The 22,365-nt window shown below is 37.5% G+C and overlaps 1 protein-coding gene across 2 annotated transcripts in view; it reads left to right on the forward strand.

The window, feature by feature from the left end:
• The window catches only part of HIBADH (3-hydroxyisobutyrate dehydrogenase), an 85,242-nt gene that overhangs the window by 6,346 nt on the left and 56,531 nt on the right, over nucleotides 1-22,365 (forward strand). The window contains exons 2-4 of one of the 2 annotated variants that reach the window (XM_069772667.1): nucleotides 2,290-2,450; nucleotides 7,591-7,700; nucleotides 10,191-10,312. In XM_069772667.1, coding sequence (XP_069628768.1) covers nucleotides 2,290-2,450; nucleotides 7,591-7,700; nucleotides 10,191-10,312 — 393 coding nt within the window. The remainder of the gene's footprint in view (nucleotides 1-2,289; nucleotides 2,451-7,590; nucleotides 7,701-10,190; nucleotides 10,313-22,365) is intronic. The other variant, XM_069772656.1, reaches the window with a different exon arrangement.

The raw sequence follows: 22,365 nt of genomic DNA on the forward strand, positions 1-22,365 counted from the left end.
AGCTCTTCAGTCATATTACTTGATGTCTGCTGGGCTGGCTGCAGTTTGGCCACATCTCTTGTGTATTGTGCTGTGTAGAGTGGAATCACCAATTTCTTTGACTTGTTGGGTATGCTCTTGCTGATATAGCGCAGTATGTCATTAACCTTTTGCTGCAAGGATGCACTACTGACTCATGCTTAACTTGTTGTCTGTGGGAATCCACAGGTTCTGCAGAGCTGCAACTGGTCTAGCCAGTCCTCAGCCTGCAATGATGTCTCCTGCCCCAAGTACAGGACACTGTATTTGTCTTTGTTGAACTTCTTGAGGCCTGTTTCTCCCGTCTTTCTTAATGGTAGCCCTGCACAGCAGTGTTTCAGCCATTCCCTCTGGTTTGGTGTCACACATGATCTTCCTGAGGGTGCTTATGCCCCATCATCAAAGTCACTGATGACATTTTTAAGCAGCAGCAGCCCCAGTATTGACCTATGAGGAACACCATGCATAACTGACTGTTGCTAGTCTTTGAACAACTGATCACTGTAGTTTAAGCCCAACAGTCCACACAATATTTCTTTCATCAGGCAGTCTTGCAGTGCAGTCCGGTGGATACTTTACCCATTTCGCTACTGGGATACTAGAGGAGGCTGTTTTGGAAGCTTTACTGAAGTCAAGGTAAATAAGACCCACTGGGTCTATTAAGGGGTAGAGAAACAAAGATGCTGAAAACCAGGACTTGAACCTTCTCAGGAGGCGGGAAGCTTCAGGCTAACAAAAGGAGCAATTTTAGATTAGCGTAAGTGGTGTACTGGGGAAGACTGACTCATAGAAACTATGAGAAGAAAAGACTCCAAGATGATTACTATGGCTGATGATGGTGTTTTAGGCTCTTTGTTCATTTGTTCCCTATATTTGACATGTAGCACTTCTTAAAAAAGCAATGTGCTCTTTTCCTGACTTATCTCAGTTTGCACTAAGCATTTTCCCAGTGCAGTTTTCTTTTAAATTGTGCTACTTCTCTAGCTATGTAATTGCTGCAGGCATCTGTGGAAACTGTCTCAGACCAAAGTTCTCTCAACAAACCTGATTTATTAAATGTGGCACTTCCAAAATAGCGCTGCAGATGAAAGAGCATGACCACTGCTGGCTAAGAAGGAGCTTAAAGTCAGAAAGACTTTAAAATGATTAATCAAGTGTTATTGGCCTAGAGAGGATTCTTTGCTAAGCATTGAGACCTCTTAGAGTCTCGATCCAGCTTAGGCACATTTTCTGTAAGTGCACTTCAGAGTTACAGCAGTTCCGTAGTTAGTTAGCCTTGTTTCTGGCTGCTTAGTTGCCACATGCCTTAGTGTTTTTTCTGCATAACTTTTTCCTTTGTCGTAAAGGAGAAATTATTTTGTGTAATTGGCAAAGAAATCTCGGCACTGCCAAATTGTGCTGCTCTTGGATTAGGAGTGTTTAGAGTGATGAGACAGTGATTGCATTAGATGAATGCCTGCAATGCTACTTACTGTCCAGCATTTGATACTCGCTAACTACTTGTAAAAAGTAACTGACTGAAACTGTAGTGTTTTCCACAGGTTGTGGGTTATGCTTTATATTTCTGTCTTGGTAGTACAGCAAATAGAATATAGGGGTTATTTCTGTAAAGACTTCATAATTTTGTATTTACACTATAGTTTGTTCTGGTTTTCAGTATTTGCTTTTGAACTGTGATTACACGGCTCAAAGGATTTGCAATGATTTATTATGGAGACTTTCACCTTTAGGTTAGTGGCTTATATCTGAGTGCAGGATCAGAAGAGTCGAGTTATTATCTGTGAGGGGCTGCATGAAGTAAAGTGGCAGCCTCAGTCCGTTTCTAGAGAACAGGTACTGTCTCCCAAGGCTGCAACCAAAGTTGTAAATAAGGAGGCTGTAAAATACTTATAAAATTTGATTTTGCATATCCAGTTTAGGTTTTAGACACATAATAAAATACAGACAAGCCTGCATATTTTGAGCTCTTCTCAGACCTTAGCTTTCAGGGATGCTGCTGAAGTTTGATTATTACTATACTTTTTGAAACACCCACATTTTCCTAATTAAAATATTTTTCTTTGATATGTAGAAAAATCATTCTGGGATGGTATATGTGGCCCAATGTGAGCTATAATTTATGGTTTAAATTATGTAGAATAAGATTCATGATTTTTAAGCAGTAAAGTTGTTTAAATCAATGAAAACAGATTACATGCTAGCTTTTATTACATCATTGTTACGCATTACTCTAAAATACAAATATATTGATATTTATTGTTTTGAAATCAGTGTGTTCTAGGGCAATGGCTTCCAAAACCCCAGTTGGATTCATTGGGCTGGGTAACATGGGAAATCCAATGGCAAAAAACCTGGTAAAACATGGATATCCAGTTATTGCATATGATGTGTTCCCAGAAGCTTGCAAAGAATTTCAAGACTTGGGTGCTCAGGTATAGTAATAAACTTTCTTTATTCCAACAATAACTGTAAGTGTTGAATGGTTCTTGCATGCAATGCAATTAAATAATCTGGGTTTTTTCTTGGTTAAGATCACAATCGGAACTCAAACATCTGAATCTAGGAGGTTTCACCTGGACAAAGACGTGATTCTACCCTAAGCAATTTTCATGCTGTTAGCCAGAATTGCTACCTTGTTGGACTTCTCATGCTGTTAGCCAGAATTGCTACCTAGTTGGACTTCTCTAGCAGTTTTTTTTGCCCTTTTTATGAGAGTAGGTTGATGGCCTGTTCTTTCACCTCCTTTTCTCCTGCTTCCTCCTCCCCCAGGTCTAGATGGCCAGTGGGCTGCTTTTCATCTGGTTCCTACTTTGACCTTTTCAGGTTAAATGACCCTAGTTAAAAATTCCTGCTGGCATAGCTGTAAGGGTTATAGGGACATATGAGCTTTCCTGCTGCTTCAAGGTGCAGTCCTCAGGGGCAGGGGAAAAATCTAATTATTTAAGTGCTTATTCTCTTGGAGGTGAGGAAGGTTATGGTGAGAGAAGAGGAAGGAATGAAAAGGAAAAAAGAGGGAAGGAAATTGATCACATTAAGGAGGTTTACCTTCCTGCCACATACCCTGCAAAATGTTGGCCCTGTTCCAGTCAGTGCTATTGCTTTTGTTGATCCATTAATACACCCAGAAACCCATTCAGTCTCTCAGATGGTTGGGTCATTTCTAAGTGTCTGAAACATATCTGAATGTTTTTTACATACTTCAAAGGTATAGCAGTTTAGATAGTTGTGGGTGGATGGATAGGTGCATAAAACACTGAAACAAAAGAATGTACTCAAGTAAGGAAAAAACAATGCAAAAATAAAACTCTGATGTGACAGTGTAGAGGATAGGAGGGAATTTTCGAGCAGTGGCAAGGAAATTGTAGGTAGATCTAGGCAGAGGAACCGTATGCCTTGGAAGTCTAAACTGTTGGAGCTAATTGGAGCTGTTTTAAATAATGAGGTAACATCAAGATTCCCAAAAGATAAAATGATAAAGTGCACCTGTTGATAATTAATTGCAGCTCCCCTTGAATAATTACAGAATCTAGGCCTTAAGCAGCAAAGTAAGCTTTTCAGCTTCTTTTCCTAGCTACTGTTTTTATATTGTTAAAGCAGCTGAGACCCTCAGGCCTGAACCAGACCTGTCTTGAGTAAGAGGCTGGGCAAGTGGGAAGGGAGTCTGTCTTGAACAATTGGTTGTATTTTAATTCATGTTCTCCAGTAGGATCTTTTTGCTGTGGCTGCCCATTTGGATAGCTTATTGCCATAGTAATAGAATCCTTGGCATCCACTGCAAGACTTAACATGATATTAAAGGTGAACTATAATGCTTTTAAAAATAAAGCCCAAATTATGTTTTAAGATCGTAAACCATGAAGAGAATACATGGGTAGGCTTAAATACAAATAAAACACACTTAAAGAAAATATGTGAACATAACTTCCTCTTCTTGATCTATGGGTGTAAATCCTACCCCAACATTTTTTTCAGCATTTGGAAACCTGTGGGTCCAGGGGGGGGCTTGTAGAAACTGCTATAGAAGAAACACTGGGCTCAAAGGGCTGTTTTCTCTTTGGTCTGGCTGGTAGGGTAAAACCATCAGGAGTGTTACAGAGGTGAAAAGATGCCCACCAAGAGACAGTAAGTGTTGTCAAATGTCCATTGTTTAAAGTCAGTGCTACTACCAAGGTATATGGAGAATGAGGGATGTTTGATCATAAGCCTGCATAGTCTGTGACTCCACTTTCTTTAGCCTCTGAAGTAAAGAACTGGGAGGTAGTATATGTCTGGAGGCAGCCACCTGCCTGCTGATGGTGATTAATAAGGGGAAAACTGGCTGAGCAGGAGCAGCTCTGTGTGGTGAGACACTAGAACAGGTTGCCCAGAGAAGTTGTGGATGCCCCCTCCCTTGAAGTGTTCAAGGCCAGGTTGAATGGGGCTTTGAGCAACCTGGTCTAGTGGAAGGTGTCTCTGCCCATGGCAGGGGGGTTGGAACTAGATGATTTTTAAGGTCCTTCCAACCCAAACCATTCTATGATTCATTCTATATAAAACCACTTGGGGTGAAACTTGGAGAAAGTTGCAAGGCTACAAGCAAGGGAGAAGACTGAACAGTGCTGTGAGCAAGCAGGCTGCCTCCACACTCTACTGTCTTTCCCCTTCCACATAGTCATCACTTTCTTTCTCACACAGCAGAATGCATATGTGTCACACAGTTATTTTGCTTCAGTTTACATATCTTTGAATCTTACCTCAGATTTGGAAGTTTGAGAGCGTGACTGAAGTCATCTGATGCATGAAGCAGCATAAAAATAGAGCTTGCTTTGGTGTATTCAGTAAGAATGGCATTTCGGGAAAGCAGAGTTATTAATTGACTTATTGTAAATATAAAGAAAAAAAAGGAAATAATTTTGGAACAAATATAAGCAGATGTGCATATTGAAGGGCATAAACCAATGACCAGTATGAAGAAAAGTCTCCCTGATCCAGTTGCGTGCTGCAAAAGTTTGCTTGAACTGGCAAGTATCAGAACATGTATGGAACTTGGTGGACTTCTACTCTGAGCCAGTATGGTCTATGTTAGTAATCGGCAAATAGTATTTGGTATGTTTTTTAAAGTTACATGCATATTCTGAATGATTTCAAATGCTTAATGTTTCTTAATAGCTTTCAAATCATTCAACTTTATTTCTGAGACAGGAAGACCCAAATAAAAAAAAATATTCTGTATGCTGCTTGTTGAACCAGGTATGTAGGTTTTCTCTGGGATTATTAATCAGACTTGTTAACAGTACCAAAAAGCCAAGAATGACAATTCCCACTTCAATGCCCACTTTTTTGCTACTTACTTCAAGGTAGCAAAATTATTATCCTTTGTATGGTTGTGGAAGTACTGTCTCAGTCTGTGTACATTTTTAATCTCATTTTCTTCATGTAAAAGGCATGTTAGTATTTTGAAAGACATGGATGGAATAAATTAACTTCTGCGTAGATGACTACTGTGCTATGTCTTCTGTATATCTATGTTGCTTAAGAATTGTTTAAACCTGTAACCAAAATCCAGCTATATCCTATCTACACAGCCAAGTGGAAATGTGAAGCTGATGTAGTTTTTGTGTGCCCAATTCAGCTTCTGGTTGAAAGATGAAAATGGGCCACAGAGTCGTCGGCTGATAACTTGCAAACCTCTAAGAATACTGGAGATAATAGTTTCAAATAAGAAGACGTATATAAATTCAGGTTCCAATTACACACTTCCTCTCTCCTCCTCTAATAATACACATTGGGACTGAACCAAACTAGAGATACTCAGAACTAAAGACAAAGGTGTCATACTCCCATATAAAGAGCTAGGCTCTCCGGTCTCCAGGGAAGCAAGTCATAAAATTAACTAATCAGATATAGAAGCTTTTCTGCTTATAATTGCCTCATTTATTCCTCCTAACCTTTGTTCTTTAGACTAGGGTGTGTTTTCTTTTATAACTGTGTGGTATACCAGATGTTTTGTGTAGTATTCTTTCAAAACAAAACCTGCATGTTTCTAAGTCCCATCTGTGTCAGTTCCTTTACTTTTTTTTTGAGAGCTTTGTTCAGTGAATGTATCTAGTCTTCCCTACTCTTACTTATTTTATAATTAAAATAGAAATCAAGAAGTTTCTTATGCTGTACCCCAGAAATCCTTCAAGATGTTATTCAGCATTTCTTAAAAATGTATATAACATGATTTCTTTGATGGTGAGACCTTATGAACACATTGTATATAAAAAGAGAATATATTTACATAAGGCCTTTAGTATCAAAACTAACAAAAATGATAACAAATACCTGTAGTTATGAATAGATAAGGAATGGTGAAACGAGGTCATCAATTTGTTGATTTGTCTACGTTATGGAAAGGAATGAAATTTTCAGGTAGCTGTTAAACTGCAATTTCTTTAACCCTAAAGCCATGTGATATGGAAATTCTAATTAATGAACACTAAGTAAGAAGTGCATATAGAATTTTGCTGAAGATATTTCATAAAGTTTAAAAACCCAAGGCGTATAATATACCTAGCAGAATACATCATTGCAACATTATGTGTCATTCAGCAAAAATAACTGCAAAATAAATACTATAAGCCCTATCCACAAACAAAATCTAATTTCTGCTCATCTTGTTTCCTGCTTGGAACTTAATTCTTTCCAGTAAAACTACCTGAATGAGTGAAATCAGATTTGATCCTCGTGGGCTAAAGATAAAAGAATAAGCTGTATTTTTTTGTTGCTGTTTTCCCTGAGCTATGAATGTATTAACAATGCATTTTTTAAATAAATGAATTATTTAAAACTAGTATTGAACAAAAATCTTAGCGGTAAATGCCTTCTCTATAAAACTCACTACATCAGCTGTCAGTATTTCACTTGTTGTGTATGTATCTTAAATACCATACTGCCTGCCTCTGAAAATGAGCTGGGGAAGGTAATATACCTTTAAAGTTCAGTATTTTTATTTAACAACCAATACCTAACAATATATTTTGAAACTTGTTCAGATCTTTTTGGTGAAGGATGCTTGAGCTGGTAATTTTCCTTTTTAAAAATGTCAACTGTAATACTGTGAGAAACATCAGTTAGTTTATCTGTTTTTTTTTAATGTGAGGCTCAGAGGTGCATTAAGTAACTTTTTCTTTTTTACTCAGTCTTTTCTCTTCCAATGCTGTATATAAGACAAGAAAAAAAGTGAGATTTTTGTGATCCTTCATGTTGTCCCTCCTTAGAAACGTCGTACAGCAATATTTTGTATAGATGCATGGTTTATTGTGAATTGAATATTCATGAATGGGTTGATGGGATGCAAGCATCCCCATTGATGGATGTTCTGGAGGAACTTCCGCGATAGGACATCCTTTTCAATTTTTTAAATTTTTCTGTTACTAGATCCAATTAATCAACATTTTCATTAGGAGGGCAGTTTTTCTTGTGTTCTAAATTTTTACCTAGCTTAGTTGTGACTGGTGACCTGCGAATACTAAAAACAAACTCAGCAAACATGTTTGATAATTCTTGAAAAAGAGTTGTAAGCTTACATAATTTTTTTTTCTTTAAAAGGTAACAGATTCCCCAGCAGATGTAGCAGAAAGAGCGGACAGAATTATTACCATGCTGCCTTCTAGTCCAAATGCGAAAGAAGTTTACACAGGAGCAAATGGAATTCTAAAGTAAGAATTTTTTGTAGTTTGGAGAATTCCCACTCCTACTCAAGGCTGTATTACATTGTTTGTCAAATGATTGCTGTTGGTGCAACTCTTGCTGTGCCTTCAGGGCACTTAACTTGATGTTCTCCTCTGTTTTGTCACTAATGATATTCTAATTACACGAGTTCTCTTAAACTGTGCTTGCTTTTGAATGGGTTTTGGCTAGAGTCTTAATTTTATTTTCAGTAGAAGAATAATTTATGTGAATTTGAGGCAACTTAACTATTACCTTTCTTCTCAGTTGCGTGTTTCTTTTACCATAATGTAATGTACTACAGATAAGTATAACTAAAATATTTGCTGGCAACAATTATTTGCTCAAATACTTCCTTCTTTAACTTGAAATCCTATAAATGAAATATTCTGAAGAGATGCCATTGTGTCTCATGGTATTAAAGTGCATTAATGTAGAATAGCTGACAAAGCTTTATTGATTTCTACTCTTATTGTCTGTTTATTACACAAGAAAATATCTAAAGAGTTTGCTTAATGTGAAACAGGTTTTTTTAACTTTTGTGGAGGGATTTCCACTGAGCCTAAAATCCGTAGTTTGCAGAATTCTAATACTCAGAGTTTTTGGACTTGCCAAATTAAAAAATAAATAGTATTTCAAAGGCTCTTCTGGACACATGTACACTGCTCCTGGCAGGCTGACTAAGGCTACTCAATACCTCTGAGGATCATGTAGGATCTTACTGCTATCCAGGTTAATAATGTAAAGGAGGAAACATACAGAAGACAAAAGTACAGCAGATTGTCTAAAACCAATGACATCTTTTTTAGCTATTGATTGTAGGCGATATTAAAGTGCAGTGATAAGAAAATGAAATAGAGGAGAGAGATTTCTGTTCTCCTTGCAATATAGGAAATAATAGTTGCTTCCTTCACTTACTGTCCGTAGTTTAATTCCTCACAAAGTAGGACTGAGCAGATCTAAGTATCTGTAGCTTAGACCCTTCAGGGAAGAAGGGTAATTGGATCAGTCCCACAAAGCTAGGCAAACAGCTGTGGGAGAACTGTATCCAGGATGGTGGTGCTTTGAAGACCAATTGGCAGTACTTACAGGTATAATACAGCCAGTTAATCTTTTGACTACTTAGATGTGGAAAATACTGCAGGGAACAGGGGATGTGGAAAGCAGTCCTGTGCTTCTGCAGTTTCTCAGCCTCCATATTCAAGAGAAGGAAGCGTAATATGACAGTAGTGGTTAATTGTCGCATTGAGTGACCTGCTCCTTGGTGAGTGGTTTGACTTTGATAATTTTCTGAAGCTTTTTAAGCTTTACTGAAGAAAACATTGATGCTCTGCAGTGTTGAAGGGTTAACTTAGTCATGTTGCTGTGTTACCAAGGAGCCTATGCCACTGCTTCTTGTTCTGAACATAAGGAGAGATGAGGTAGTACTGTATCTGCCATGCTGGTTATCATTTGCATGTGTCCAAACTAACTGTAGCAGCTCATCCCTTCTGTAAAAAAGGACAAGTTCTGTGTATGGGTCACTGTTTGAGTCTGGAGTTACAGGGGGGTCCACAACTGTATATATATATTGAGAGACTATTTCCAGCAATCTAGGTAATTCGATTTAGTGAAATTCACTGTACGGCCAACAGCATGCAAGGTGCAGCAAAGCTTTTCACCTGTCATGTGTAGCTTTAAATTACTCACCTTTTTATGACTGGAAAATTACGTTGTTTGATTTCATGGTGTTTGCTGGTCCAGTGGACATGAAATCATGGTGCAATTGAATGGAAAGAGGGATAAAAAGATAATAAATTTTTTATTGTTGAGGGCATTAAAAAATTTTACTTTAAATGCATTTTTTTAAACACATATACAACACTCTGTGTTCTACAGTTTGGGATGCAATTCTTCTGCCTAAATTTACTAGCTATCAGTGGGAAGACTTAACGTTTTTCTCCGTGCTTTGCTTTAAATCTCCAGTGGGCTTTTGTGGTGTTAGGTATGATCTTTATGTAGAATAAATCGTAGCAATAATTAGAAGAATGCAGTCAGGCTATTCTGATAAGAACTTAAGATATTGTATATATAGAGAAAGAAAATTGTATTGTTATATATGAAGTTTTAGGCTGTATCAAGATTTAGTTCAGTTGATTAGAATGCATCTTATATGATCTCTGTATGATATACTGCTCAAGCTTGCATGATGGCAGGTTTTCCTAGTGCACCCTTTTTGTGTAATTTCTTTATAATAGTGTTTAGGAAGAACATCCTTTTTTGTGTTCAGGTTTTATTGTGGTTTAATTCCTTCAAAACTCTGTGATATATATACTCAGCAGTATATATGAGCAGGTCTTGCTCAATAGAGTTTAAAACTTTGTGTTTATTAGTGTACCAAAAAGTGTCTGTACATTTATCCTGCTGAGGAAAGCCAGTGCCATGGTAATAGCTGCAGATGTCTTGTGCAACAAATACTTAATAATTAATCTTTATTTTAGGAAAGTGAAGAAAGGCTCATTGCTAATAGATTCCAGTACTATAGACCCTGCAGTTTCAAAAGAATTAGCCAAAGCAGTTGAAAAAATGGGAGCTGTCTTCATGGATGCCCCAGTTTCTGGAGGTAAGTCTTCATTAACAGTTTACCTCATATTGGACATATCTCTTTGTTTGCAATCTCAGCCACGAGTTTGTACCCTTGTTGGTACAAGTTGCTTTTCTTTGCTATATATACAGTATTCTTCTTTTTGTTCCATTACATTGAAGAAATGTATGTTATTTTAGGAATATTTTTAAGGTTTGGGAATATGCTTTTGTGTTAGACCTGGAGAAACTGAGCTTTCCCATGGTATGGTACAGTGGTCCTTTTAATTTAACTTCTTTCATAAAGTTCTATTTTTATGCAGGTATTCACATCTCTTTACTCTCCATCTCTCCTTCCGTTAGGGAAAGACTGTTTGGTTACCATTAAGCAGTTCTGCTGCTTTTTCATTAATTAAAAAGGAGAGAATGAAGGGGGGAATAAAGAATTTCATTGTCAAGAAAAAACAGAGCTTTCCTCTGGTTTTATAACAGTTGAAGAATGTGGGTGATACTTGTCTATTCTTGGAAGTTGCTAACTATTGATCTCTGAGTATTTCATCTGTTTTAAGAAATAATATAGAGAAGGGAAATCTTTATTTTGTGGACAGAGGAGAGCAGAAGCATAAAATTAATGTTTTGAAAACAGAACCATAGATGATTATTGAATTCTTCTCTAAACCCCCTAGAATTAGAAGGTGAGGAAAACCCATTTTGTGTGGGAAAATCTTGGGTTTTTTACAATGCACTCTAAAAATTAATCTAAGTGGCATCGTGAGAATTCTTTATTTTCTTGTCTTTAATGAGGTAATTAAGATAGTTATACCTGAAAGAGAATAAAAATGCAAAGGGTAGGAGAGAATTTGGCCTTACAGAATTTGTAAAAGGTATGATGCACAAGCTAGAAAGAGCATAGCTTGAATTTCAGGTCATGAAGATGAGTGTGAGTGAGGAGCAAAAACTAACCATCTTTTTAATTTTCAACTGAAAACTAAGACAGGATTTGGCTACACACTAGAAGCCAAAATTTTCGTCCAAATTCCAGTGTGAACAGAAAGTAGAAAGACCCAGGTAGGTGATATTGAAGAATATGATGGAGAAGACAAGATTCTTGCTTCCCAGCCAAAATATTAGTCCTTGTTTTATAAAGTTAGATAACTTGTCAGCCTGGGAATAAAAACCACAGAAAAAAATACGTTGGGGGTAGATTATATATCTATCCGATCCTTTTCTAAACACAACATGGCCTTCTACCTATCAGTTGGGCAATTCTGACATCTTCTATGTGGTTCCCTTCAATCACTTTCCCCCAAATATGTTGTTTACCTGAGGGAATTATTTATCCTTTAGAAATCTCTGTAATTTGTTTTTACCTGTAAGTTTTTGATTTAAGGTTGACTATGCTATAACTACAAAGAAAGGAAGAAAGAAAGAAAGAAAGAAAGAAAGAAAAGTTTGATTCCAAAACAACCCTAGCTGTTTTGGGGGTTTTTGTTCCTTGAGAAAATGGGGATGCTGAGACTGGGTTAATATGATAACATACAGTTGACTAGTTGACTACAGATGGCTTTTTTGGTGTTAGTCGTTTATCTAAATACAGTTATTTGGTGTTTAGTGTCAGTTACAGATTGAGTGATATTCTGAAGGAGGGGGGAAGAATGGAGACTTAGCTTTCTAGTACCTAATGTGTTTATGAATGCCAAGGAGCACTCTGTACAAATCACGGTTAAAGTGGGCAGTTGCTAGAAACGTGGAGAAGTTACGTATGTTGGAAAAAGCTTTATTGTTATTCTTTGTTCTTTCCATCTTTCAAGACCTAACACATCAAGTCTTTGGGGTATTTTTGTACATCCTGACTGCATTGTTGGCCTTTAGACAAAACACTAAATGGAGAAGTATGCTCAGCTCTCTAGAAATTGGCAGGCATTATTCTGTTGCTGTGCAATGCAATAGACTTGGCAGGAGTGTGAGGGAGGGCATTTGTGGGATGCAGTGAGGAGGAAGAGAAAGCAGCATGCCTGAACTGTCCTCTTTAGATCTGTCTGTTTACTAGCTGTTGTTGGCAGACAATTCCACTTGTGTTTTTAGGTATTTGGGTGTTGCCTGATGGATGTTAAAGTTCATCTGCACTGTGAACAAGTTATTTCACAAACTAAATAATATTTTGAAAATTGCTTGGTCTATAAACCTTATGGAGAAATAGTGGTGATTTTAATCCCATCCTGACATTGTGAATGAACTATCTTAAGGCCTAGCATTAGTGCCAGATTTTAGTGGCTTGTTTGCAGCTTTACCCCTGAAAGGTTCTTCCCCTTCACCTTTTTCAGAGCCCAATGTAGTTTTGCCATCTTCTTCATATGATTGAACTACAGCATTACTTGCAGCTTACAGTCAGGACCCATTAAGTGAAGTTGATGCACCAAGTTACTATAGTGTTATTTTGTATTAACTGACTTTTGAAAATACTTCTCATCCCAGTAGTTGCATGCAGATTATGCTGCTAATGCTGTCTAGAGATAGCAATCGCTTTACCCTGGGATTAGGATCTCTTGCAGGTCCACATGAGAAAGTTGTGTCACAGTTCCCAGTGCTGCCCTGATTCGTGAGCATATGACAAATGAGGAAGCATCTTCAAAATCCGTGTTTATTTAATCTATTTTTTTTTTAATCTAGAGGAGTAAATTTATCTTTTTGCGAAGATTGGATTCTGCATCTTTGTATGTATAAAAGGATTTTAAAGCATATATTATCACAGAAGCATATTTAAAACCAACTTATGTTGGCGCTGAAGACACTTCTGGCTGAGTAAGGGATCTAAATTTAGCCTTTAAGAATGGTGTCGAGTTTGTCCTCCCGCTGGTTTCACTGAAAGTATGATACAGATTCTCATCTTGCAATCCAGAGCAAACTTTACTGGTAGTTTCACTGCTGCTGCTGTAACATTTCTTTTTTTAATTCAGTATACAAAATATGCATTGTCTGGAGTACAGTGGGTGAAATGTTTTTTTTATCTCTCATGTGATGTTTTCTTCATTGTAAGCATTGTTAGTGTTCAGATACTACCTTTTCAACTTGTTTTCCCTTCCACTGACTCTTGACATTGTATCAGCTCCTCTTCTGCTCAAAATGCATTGTACTGCATTCTGCTGGAACTTCAGAAAAAGGTGTGACAGCTTGATTTGCTTTTCTGTTTTTGGAAGTACGGATAAACTGTTTTCAATTCTTTTGTAAGTATGATTCTTTAGATCCAATAATGAAACTTAGGTTGATCTTTCCCCTCACTGTTTACTTTAGCCAAGATAGTAATAGAAAAAAAAGTCAGATTGCTAATTGTTAATAAGAGCTGTCATGTAGAGAACTGTTGTCATGCTAGAATCATAGAATCATAGAATGGTTTGGGTTGGAAGGGACCTTAAAGATCATCTAGTTCCAACCCCCCTGCCAGGTTGGAGCTGGTTAGAAAAGGTTAGAGTTTCTATTCCAGCTGTCATTTCAAACTGTTTCATCCTATAGTACTGCTTCCATAAGCTCCAGCTAACCATTAAGTGATGGAAAGAATATTAGTAGTAACACTGACAAATTGAGGCTTCAGCTCTCTGGTAATGTAAACTAAAATGTGACTCCTTGAAGGGTGAATTGCAGACTTATTCCCTGTATGGCCAGATCTGTACTTAACATGGAGCAAAGAAAAAGATTGTTTAGAAATACTGTGGAGATCTTTTTGTTGATTTCCTTTCAAAGAGCAATATATTTCATGATTCCAGCTTAAAAAAAAAAAAAAAAAAAAAAAAAAGAGGACATCTCAGAATAACTGGTGAATGTGTTTCTCTTACTTGAATGTTGAAGGTTTAGTGCAGCGTCTTTTCCAAGGGAAGCAGAGGAGAGGGCCTTGCAGAAGAGTAAGACTATGTCTGTGCACACTAATGCTTGCAAAGATGATTTGAAAGATGTTGTAAGACTAGACTAGATAATAAAAAATAGTAGAGTGGTTCAAACATTGCATCTCTTAGCTTGTAAGTTCTACTGTAATAAGGTAGCATCATTGATATGTTTGCCAGAGTAAAGCTGCTTTAATAGACCTCTGTTTTGTTGGAGAGCCTTCGTAGAGCTACTTTTTAACTGGCTTTCCTAGGTTGTGCTTACTTTGTCTCTTTAGCTTTGTGCATTTTTAGAGAAATGTAATCTTACGAATTCATGGAGTAGAAGAGTTGGTTGGTTGAGTCAACGTCTTTAATTTGAGAGATTATGTACTTTTTTAATAAACAGAAGGCATGAAATAAGGAATCTCCTGTATTCAGTGGTATAGAGGTTTTGTTTGGTTTTGGCTTTTTGGACTGCTAATGCAATGATCAGAGTATCTGTTAGGATCCTTGAAACACTGTCAAGACAAAGCAGGTTCATGAATTTAGAACTAATAATTCTGATCTATCCCCCTCAATGGCAGGTGTTCTTGTTGATGAGGAAAAGATCTGAAGGCATAGCAATATTTGCTCCATTGTTATTTCTGGATTTATGCTTTTATGTTTTATTTTTAAAGCCTGAATGTGTATACTCAGAATGGCCACAATGTTCTCTGTGCTGATGTGATGGGTTGACCCTCATACTGAGCATAGCATTTATCACCTCACTACTTCTTCTGCTCTTCCTCAGTCACTCCACGTCTTGTCTAATCTTTTCTTTCCTGACATGTTTCTTAATTTCTCTGTTTCTATTTTTGTTGAATGCATCTGATCATACTAATTTTTTGCAAAATTTATGATCCAAGGATGGTACTAGAAATTACGATGTACAACCTTAAAGTTAGTATGAAAAATGTTATTGAGTTATTCTGAAATTTAAATGAGGTAGAAGTAATGCAGGAAGTAACTGATAACAAAAAGGGGAAGAATCGGGTGAACTGATTTAAGGAAGCTGAAATGAGGACAAAGAAATACGTAGAAATCTGAGATGCTTAAAAAGTTTCTGATTCCTAATAACTTACATTTTAAACTATTTAACAATACTTATGTTTCTCAAAATAAAGCTAGTTTAATAGACGCCTTCTGTTGGAGAGAAGATGGAAAGGAATGAAGGTCTTGAAAATGTTGCACATTGGCAAAATGCATATTTTGACACTGGAGAGGGAGGAAGTACAAACCCTGTGCAGCAATCACAATGGTTGGCAGCAGCTGCTGTTGCAGAAGAGTTAGATAGCACATTTACTGGTGTGCTGACTTTGCGAGGGTATTTTTCTTCTGTGAGTCTATTATGCTTTTTATTTTATTTTATGGAGAATGCAAAAGGTAGCAAAGGCAAGGAAGAATAAACAAATTTGTTGAGAGTATCATCTAAAAATGTTCACTGGGGTGGAGGCAATTATCCTACAATGACTAAAAGGGTGGAATGACTGATTTTATTAAAGTATAGTGTATATTTTGGCTATAAAATTGTGTGTAGTCTGGCCAACTTGTGACCAATGTGTAGGGAAACATATCTGTCTCCATTTATTCGAAGGTGTAAAGATGAGTTATTCAGGCTAGCCCAGTGGGATATAACCAGGAATAATAGGCTGGAAATTATTAAGGAAAGAAAAATGCATGCTGTGTCTACCAGGAAAAACTTCCTAATGACATTCTTCATACACTGTGGAATAATTTTTCCAAAGGAGATGGTTGAAGCCAAGTATCTTGACATGCTTTAAACTGTACTGGGCAAAGTGCTAGGAACTATTCTGTAGGGAAAAATCTTTAACTGGCAGGAGGATGGCTACATGATCTAATAGGTCTTTTCCATCTCTAATGTCTACAATTCTGTTGTGTTCTCACACATGGTGTTCAAAAACAGTTAAAGGAAAACTGTCCAGATGGAAGTTAAAAATCCCTGTGGCACTCTTTGAAAAAGAGTAAGGGATAACTGCAGAATTAGAGCCAACATTCCTCATCTCAGTAAAACTGGTTCTAATATCCACGGCTGTATGTGAGCTGTTACTGCATTCCTAATAGCTGCTCTGTTTGCTTGTGGTTACTTTAGTGCTAGTATCTGGCTCATCCTGTCAAGTGTTCTGAGATACACAGAGTAAGAAAGATTTTCAAATTTCAGCCTATCATAAGTCCTAGGGAATAAAAATTAATTTATTTCATTTTCTGAATTTTGATTGCTTTTTCTGGAGAACTTTTAAAGTTAAGGAGTTGCAGGTGGTGTTTGGAAATGTTTCTGGAATGCAGTGATGACTTTGAAGCTTTCTACAAAGTTTGTTTTGGTTTTAAATGTTCATAGGCTTCTTTTTCTCTCTTTTTGCTCTTTAAACAGAGCCTCTTGTTCACACTGTGTATTTTTCATTTAGTCAAAAAACCTAGTGTGACTCCCATGTTTGGGATAGTGGGGATGATGAGCACCAGACCTTAATAATGCCCTGACTCCTCCTGAGTCCTAATCCCGCACTATGCTAAATGTGGACGGCAGGCGTGTCAGCACCGAGCTCAGCACCATGCACACCAGAGCAGGAAGTACAAACTGGAAGGCGCAGCACAGAGTAGAACTGGGAGTACACTGTGCCTGCACAGCAGCCTTCCGTGTGGGGACAGCCCCCACCAGCTACAAGCATTAGAGGTATCACTGGAGAAAAGGCAACTTATTCTGAATCTTCATGCAAAGCAGTTGTACTTGCAATTCAGTGTTGCCTTAAACAGACTTTTTCAGTCTGTGGGTGCAACTCCTGTTGTTTAAAAACAAAACAGTCCAGAGAAACCTGACTTACTTAGGTAGATTGGGCCACTGAAGACTTAATTTTGTCTATTATTCAGCAAGGGAGATCTGCCGATCTTACACTAGACACCTGAGAAGAAACATTAACATCCTAAGTACCTGAACCAAAGTCTTAGGACACATTCATGCAAACTACTCTGTGTTGAAGAAGACTCCTTTGTAGGCCCATTAAACACTTACTTAAACAATTTTAAAGGAGTAAAAAAAAAAAAAAGAAACCCAGATGGGGGGAACTTTGCAGGCAGGGACAACTGCCCTTGTCTTGTAGTGCAGGCCTTTGAAATTAAATTGTTTGTTGATCCTCTAAATGGCTGAATTCAGGACTGGTAAGAATGAATGCTGATCTTCTATTGACCCCCATCTGGATGATGCTAGTATTCTGGCTTGCTTGTGTTTCCTTTTTAAAGTCATGGTGATGAGTTGGGCAAGGATGGGATTTATGTGTGACCATCCGGAGCCATTCTAAGTCACTGCTTCGTTGCAGAAAGTTCTCTTGTAGTGGAGGGCACCTTTTGTTTTGACAAGTCTCTTAAGTTGTGCTAATAAAAAAGGGGGGAATGTTCTAGCAGAAGTACTCCCTCTGTGCTTTAAACAAGCACCTGAAAATTACTCCATCTTTATAGTGCTTACTGTAGTATTGCCAATTGTGAGTCAATTCAATAGCTTGAGCTTTTGTCCTTAGCAGGACTGCTCCTGGTTAATCCACAGAGAGGCATAAAAATATCAAGATTTCCCGATTCTTCCTCCTCCAACCACATTTTAAAAAAACATGATTTATATGATTAAAAGCATAAGGGAAACAGTATTGCCTTTTACTGTTGATAAGAATTTAGATTCAGCTGTGAGCATATAAACTATGTAAACATTCACCTTTCAGTTTGTCCAACAGTATTTAGTCTTGTTGGCTCACCGCTTTGATCTACTGAAATGCAGAGGACAGAGGAGAGTCATGCAGTTCCAGAGCTGACAGAAAAGTTTTTAACTACAGTTCTCTTCATGCCAAGCAGAACATGGGACTGTCCTGGTTTCGGCTGGGATACAGTTAATTTTCTTCCTAGTAGCTGGTATAGTGTTATATTTTTGATTTAGTATGAGAATAATGTTAATAACATTGATAACACACGGATGTTTTCAGTTGTTGCTAAGTAGTGTTTATACTAAGTCAAGGATTTTTCAGCTTCTCATGCCCAGCCAGCAAGAAGGCTAGAGGGGCACAAGAAGTTGAGAAGGAACACAGCCAGGACAGCTGACCCAAACTGGCCAAAGGGGTATTCCAGACCATATGATGTTATGCCCAGTATATAAACTGGGGGGAGTTGGCCAGGGAGGGGCGGATCGCTGCTTGGGAACTAACTGGGCATCAGTTAGTGAGTGGTGAGCGTTGCATTGTACATCACTTGTTTTGTATATTCTAATTGTTTTCTTATTATTATAGTCAATTTTATTATTATCATTATTATAATTTGTATTATTTTCTTCCTTTCTGTCCTATTAAACTCTCTTTATCTCAGCCCATGAGTTTTACTTTTTTGATTCTCTACCCCATCCCAGTGGGTGTGGGGGGAGTGAGCAAGCAGCTGCGTGGCTTAGTTGCTGGCTGGGGTTAAACCCAGGGACCTGAAGTGAAAACAAATTACTTACTGCACTGTATTTGACCTACAGCTTTAACCCTTAAAACTTAGTTATCGTTTTCGTTCCTGTAGTTTTGCTGGGACACAGTGCGTGGAATTTCATAGACCTTAGACAGCTTTAACCTGTGTCTGTTCATGAGAAGAGTTAAAGGGTGGCTTGACAGGAATAGAGTAATGCATGGAAATGTCACCATAATGCTGACCCTTCAGTTTCTGTTCCTGGTTCTGTAAGCAGTTATATTTTAATTATTCAGTATTGTGGAAGAATGTTAAATTTGTCTGCAGTAAAATGGAGGAGGGGGGAGGAGGGGGAAGTGTGAAACACTGTGTAACACTTTATTAAAATCTTTACATATTTTAAATAAATCCACATAATAATTTGATAGTATCCCTTTATGTTGTTTAACTGTTGGTAAACTAATTTTTGGTTTTTTTAATGTGTACTTTAGGTCATTGGCAACAATACTAAGCTGACATGTAATTATTATCCATTTGCTTTATTTGATATGAGTTGCTGGAAACTGTATAAGATCCTAGTTACTCGGTAACTATATAGTTTAACCATATGTGTCAGAAACAACATATTTTGCTGTAATTTTGTTTTCAATCTTGTGTTTTCTTTGCTTTCTGAGAATGTATGGTGGGAATGTGTGGCTCGTGGCTCTTAGTATATTTGCCAGTGGGAGTACAGAGAAAGTCATGTTGACTTTTAGCTCTGGCTGAGGAGTGTCCTACTTGTGTTTCATTTGTGTTGGATTTCCTGGTTTTGCTTAAAATCATGACTTTTCAGAAATCAATATAAAAGTAACTTGTTAGATAATCTGTTCAGGTATATGACTATACATAGTTAGCTCTTCAAACTTGGTTGATTTCTGATGTCCAACGTTTTCTGATTAAACTATTTCCCAGAATTGCTACAATTGCTAGGAGTCTGAACGCAGTATTTGGGAGCAGCTAAATGCTTTTTGTCTTGAATAAGGCATTTTACATCGAGTATGCTGGAAGAATAGAGATTTCCTCTCTCTCTTAAAAGTTGGAGGACAATTGGAGAAAGGAGTTTTCGGTAGCGTTATCAGCATGTGAAACACTCGTAATAGAGCTCTAGTTAAACTATGAGTGTGTATAGCTTTCCTATTTCTGCAGATACTCATCTTAGAATTTATATTAGTGGTGAGTTAGGAGTGATGCTGGGGCAGTGGGAAGGTTTTGCAGCGGAGGCGCTAAATGAGAAGCTGATGTGCATTTGGCAAGGAGGAGAGTTTCCTGAGATGGAGCATCCTCTTAGCAGCCTCGGCGTGAATCGTGGCTGCCTCTGAGGGCTCCCACCCTTTCCAAGATGGAAGTTCCTGCAGAGAGCACTAATAGCATCCCTCACTGCTTCAACATATCATGCTAAGGCGTGGGGCTTGACTGCTGTGAAACAATGCAATAAATGCCTCCCAGGGCCAAAATGAACATACCCGATCACCTAAATGCATCATTCCTGTGCTAGAATGAACTGGACTATAGGAAGGCATTTCTATTAGTGGTGCAGCAACTGGCACACCTAATAAAGAAGGAGGTGATTAATCTGTTACTGTTTGGTCACTGGCACTTTTTTCCCACTGTATTAGTATGCTTAGCAATTCTTAACACTAAATGTGACTATATGCACTTACTTACTTAGTATATTGTTTTACTTAGTAGACAATTATACCAAACTTGAATGGAGCATTTTTTGGTAACTGGGTTAAAGGATTCTTAGAAGATTGAAACAGTAGGCAGCAAAGCTTGTTAAGGAGTTTTTATTTTACAAGCCCTCAAGAATTCAGAATATGGCTTGCTTACTACTTTAAAAAGTCCAAACGTCCCTTATAGACTCCATTTCAGAGCCAGCATCAAATCTATGCTATACTTGTCTAAAAATCCAAACATGCACTCTTGGCCGTTACTGTTTACTGAATGAGAAACCTACTGTTTCTACTTGCACTGTATCTAATTTATCGTAAGTGACCACAAAAAGTAAAATTATTTATATGTTGGCACCTAACAGCTCCACTATAGTTAAGGGTCTGTTGGCATTTCCATTATAAACCTTCCCTTTGAGAGGTTTATAACTTGGCGGTTTTACTTTTGCTTCAGGCTGAAATGTGCCATTTTCATCCAAGCACAAATTCTTCTACAGAATTTCATTTAAATCAGTTTGGCCATTATTTGTTTTAGAGTGTGTATGTTGGGGTGTGGAAGGGAACACACTATTTAATTTTGGTTTCAGAAGCTTTTTGGTCAGACTGTATAATGAAAGAAAAATGGTGCTTTTTATTTTATTTTGTAGGTACTTAACCCTTCCTTGGGTGTGTCAAAGTTACTAAACCCATGCTTCTTCTGGTTGCTCCCAAAACTCACATGCCACACATCTACTCCCACCTACCCACCTGTCTCGCCTGCCCCTACCCAATGGCATGCTTTGAAGGAAGCATCCCCTGGCTTCTGGCAGCAAAAGGTTTTGGGGGAGAGTGGATGCAGTAACATACAGTGAATGTTCTGTTGAGAGGCCTCAAGCCAGCCAGTCCAACCAAGGAAACAGACGGAGCTTAATTGGAAAAAGACAGGCCGAATGCAGTTGTCAGTCAAATGTAACCCTATGTGGTTAAGAGTGGCATTTCCTATGGCTCTGCCATTTCTTGTGGTATGTGTGTAAATTACTGCTTGGGTGCAGTAATCCTCGGAGTGTAAAAATGGTGTCAGTTGCCATTTTCCCTTGCTTCTGAATGCTGAACCACAGAGGAATTCCAACTCTTTTTTTAGTCATAAATTCTTGCCATATTACTGTATTATTATGCTAATTAAATTCTTCCCACACAAGTAATACGTATCTATAATGTTTCAGTACTAATCATAGTAACACAGTACCAATGATCTTTTACATCGTGGTTTAAGAATACAAAGAAGGGAAATTGTGTACAGAGAGGTAGAAGCTTTTATTAGACCAAATAGTACAGCTGAAAATAGAAAACAAGTTTCTGAGTGAGATCTTTCATCACATTGTGCAAGAAGCAGTAAAGTACAATAGCTTTTTTTTTCTTTGCTATTGAATTACCCACAAGAAAAAGCTACTCAATGGAAAACAAAGTGGGGAGAGGATATGTGGCTTGGCAGCTTCTTGTGTACTCATCATTTTGAGGTCTTCTTTTTTCAGGTGGTTCATGCAGATTACTGATTGGACAAACAAGTAATAAAACTACTTTGTTGTATTTTGTCTTCTGTTTTATTAACAAGAGGGAGAAGGGAAGCATGAATATAATTAATTATAGTGGCAGATACCAACAGTTTATTGAACCATAGGGCATTAGATCCCATTGAAGCATTTGAAAGTCTTCTCCATCTTGCTTTTTCTTTCCTAATTCCAGATGTTAATGAATTCATAGGTCAAACATTCCAAATCTTGAATGTTTTAGAGACAACTCATTTTAAATTTTATTAGTTTATTTTTAGTTTGTTGGCATTAACATTTAAAAGCACTGAAGGCAAAAACTTCAGTATATATTAAAACCTGCTATTTTCAGCCTTGGACTCTGGAAACAGAAGTTTACAGAAACGGCAGATGTCACAAGACACATGATTAGTTCATCACTATCAAAACTTTTGTTTTAACAACATTTTCACTGGTATCCCTTTATTGCTAAGGATCAAGAAATTTAAACTATATGCAGTCATGGGAAAAAAAATCACTAGAAGTGCC

Source organism: Haliaeetus albicilla, chromosome 2 (genome assembly GCF_947461875.1).
Source record: "Haliaeetus albicilla chromosome 2, bHalAlb1.1, whole genome shotgun sequence".
NCBI lineage: Eukaryota > Metazoa > Chordata > Aves > Accipitriformes > Accipitridae > Haliaeetus > Haliaeetus albicilla.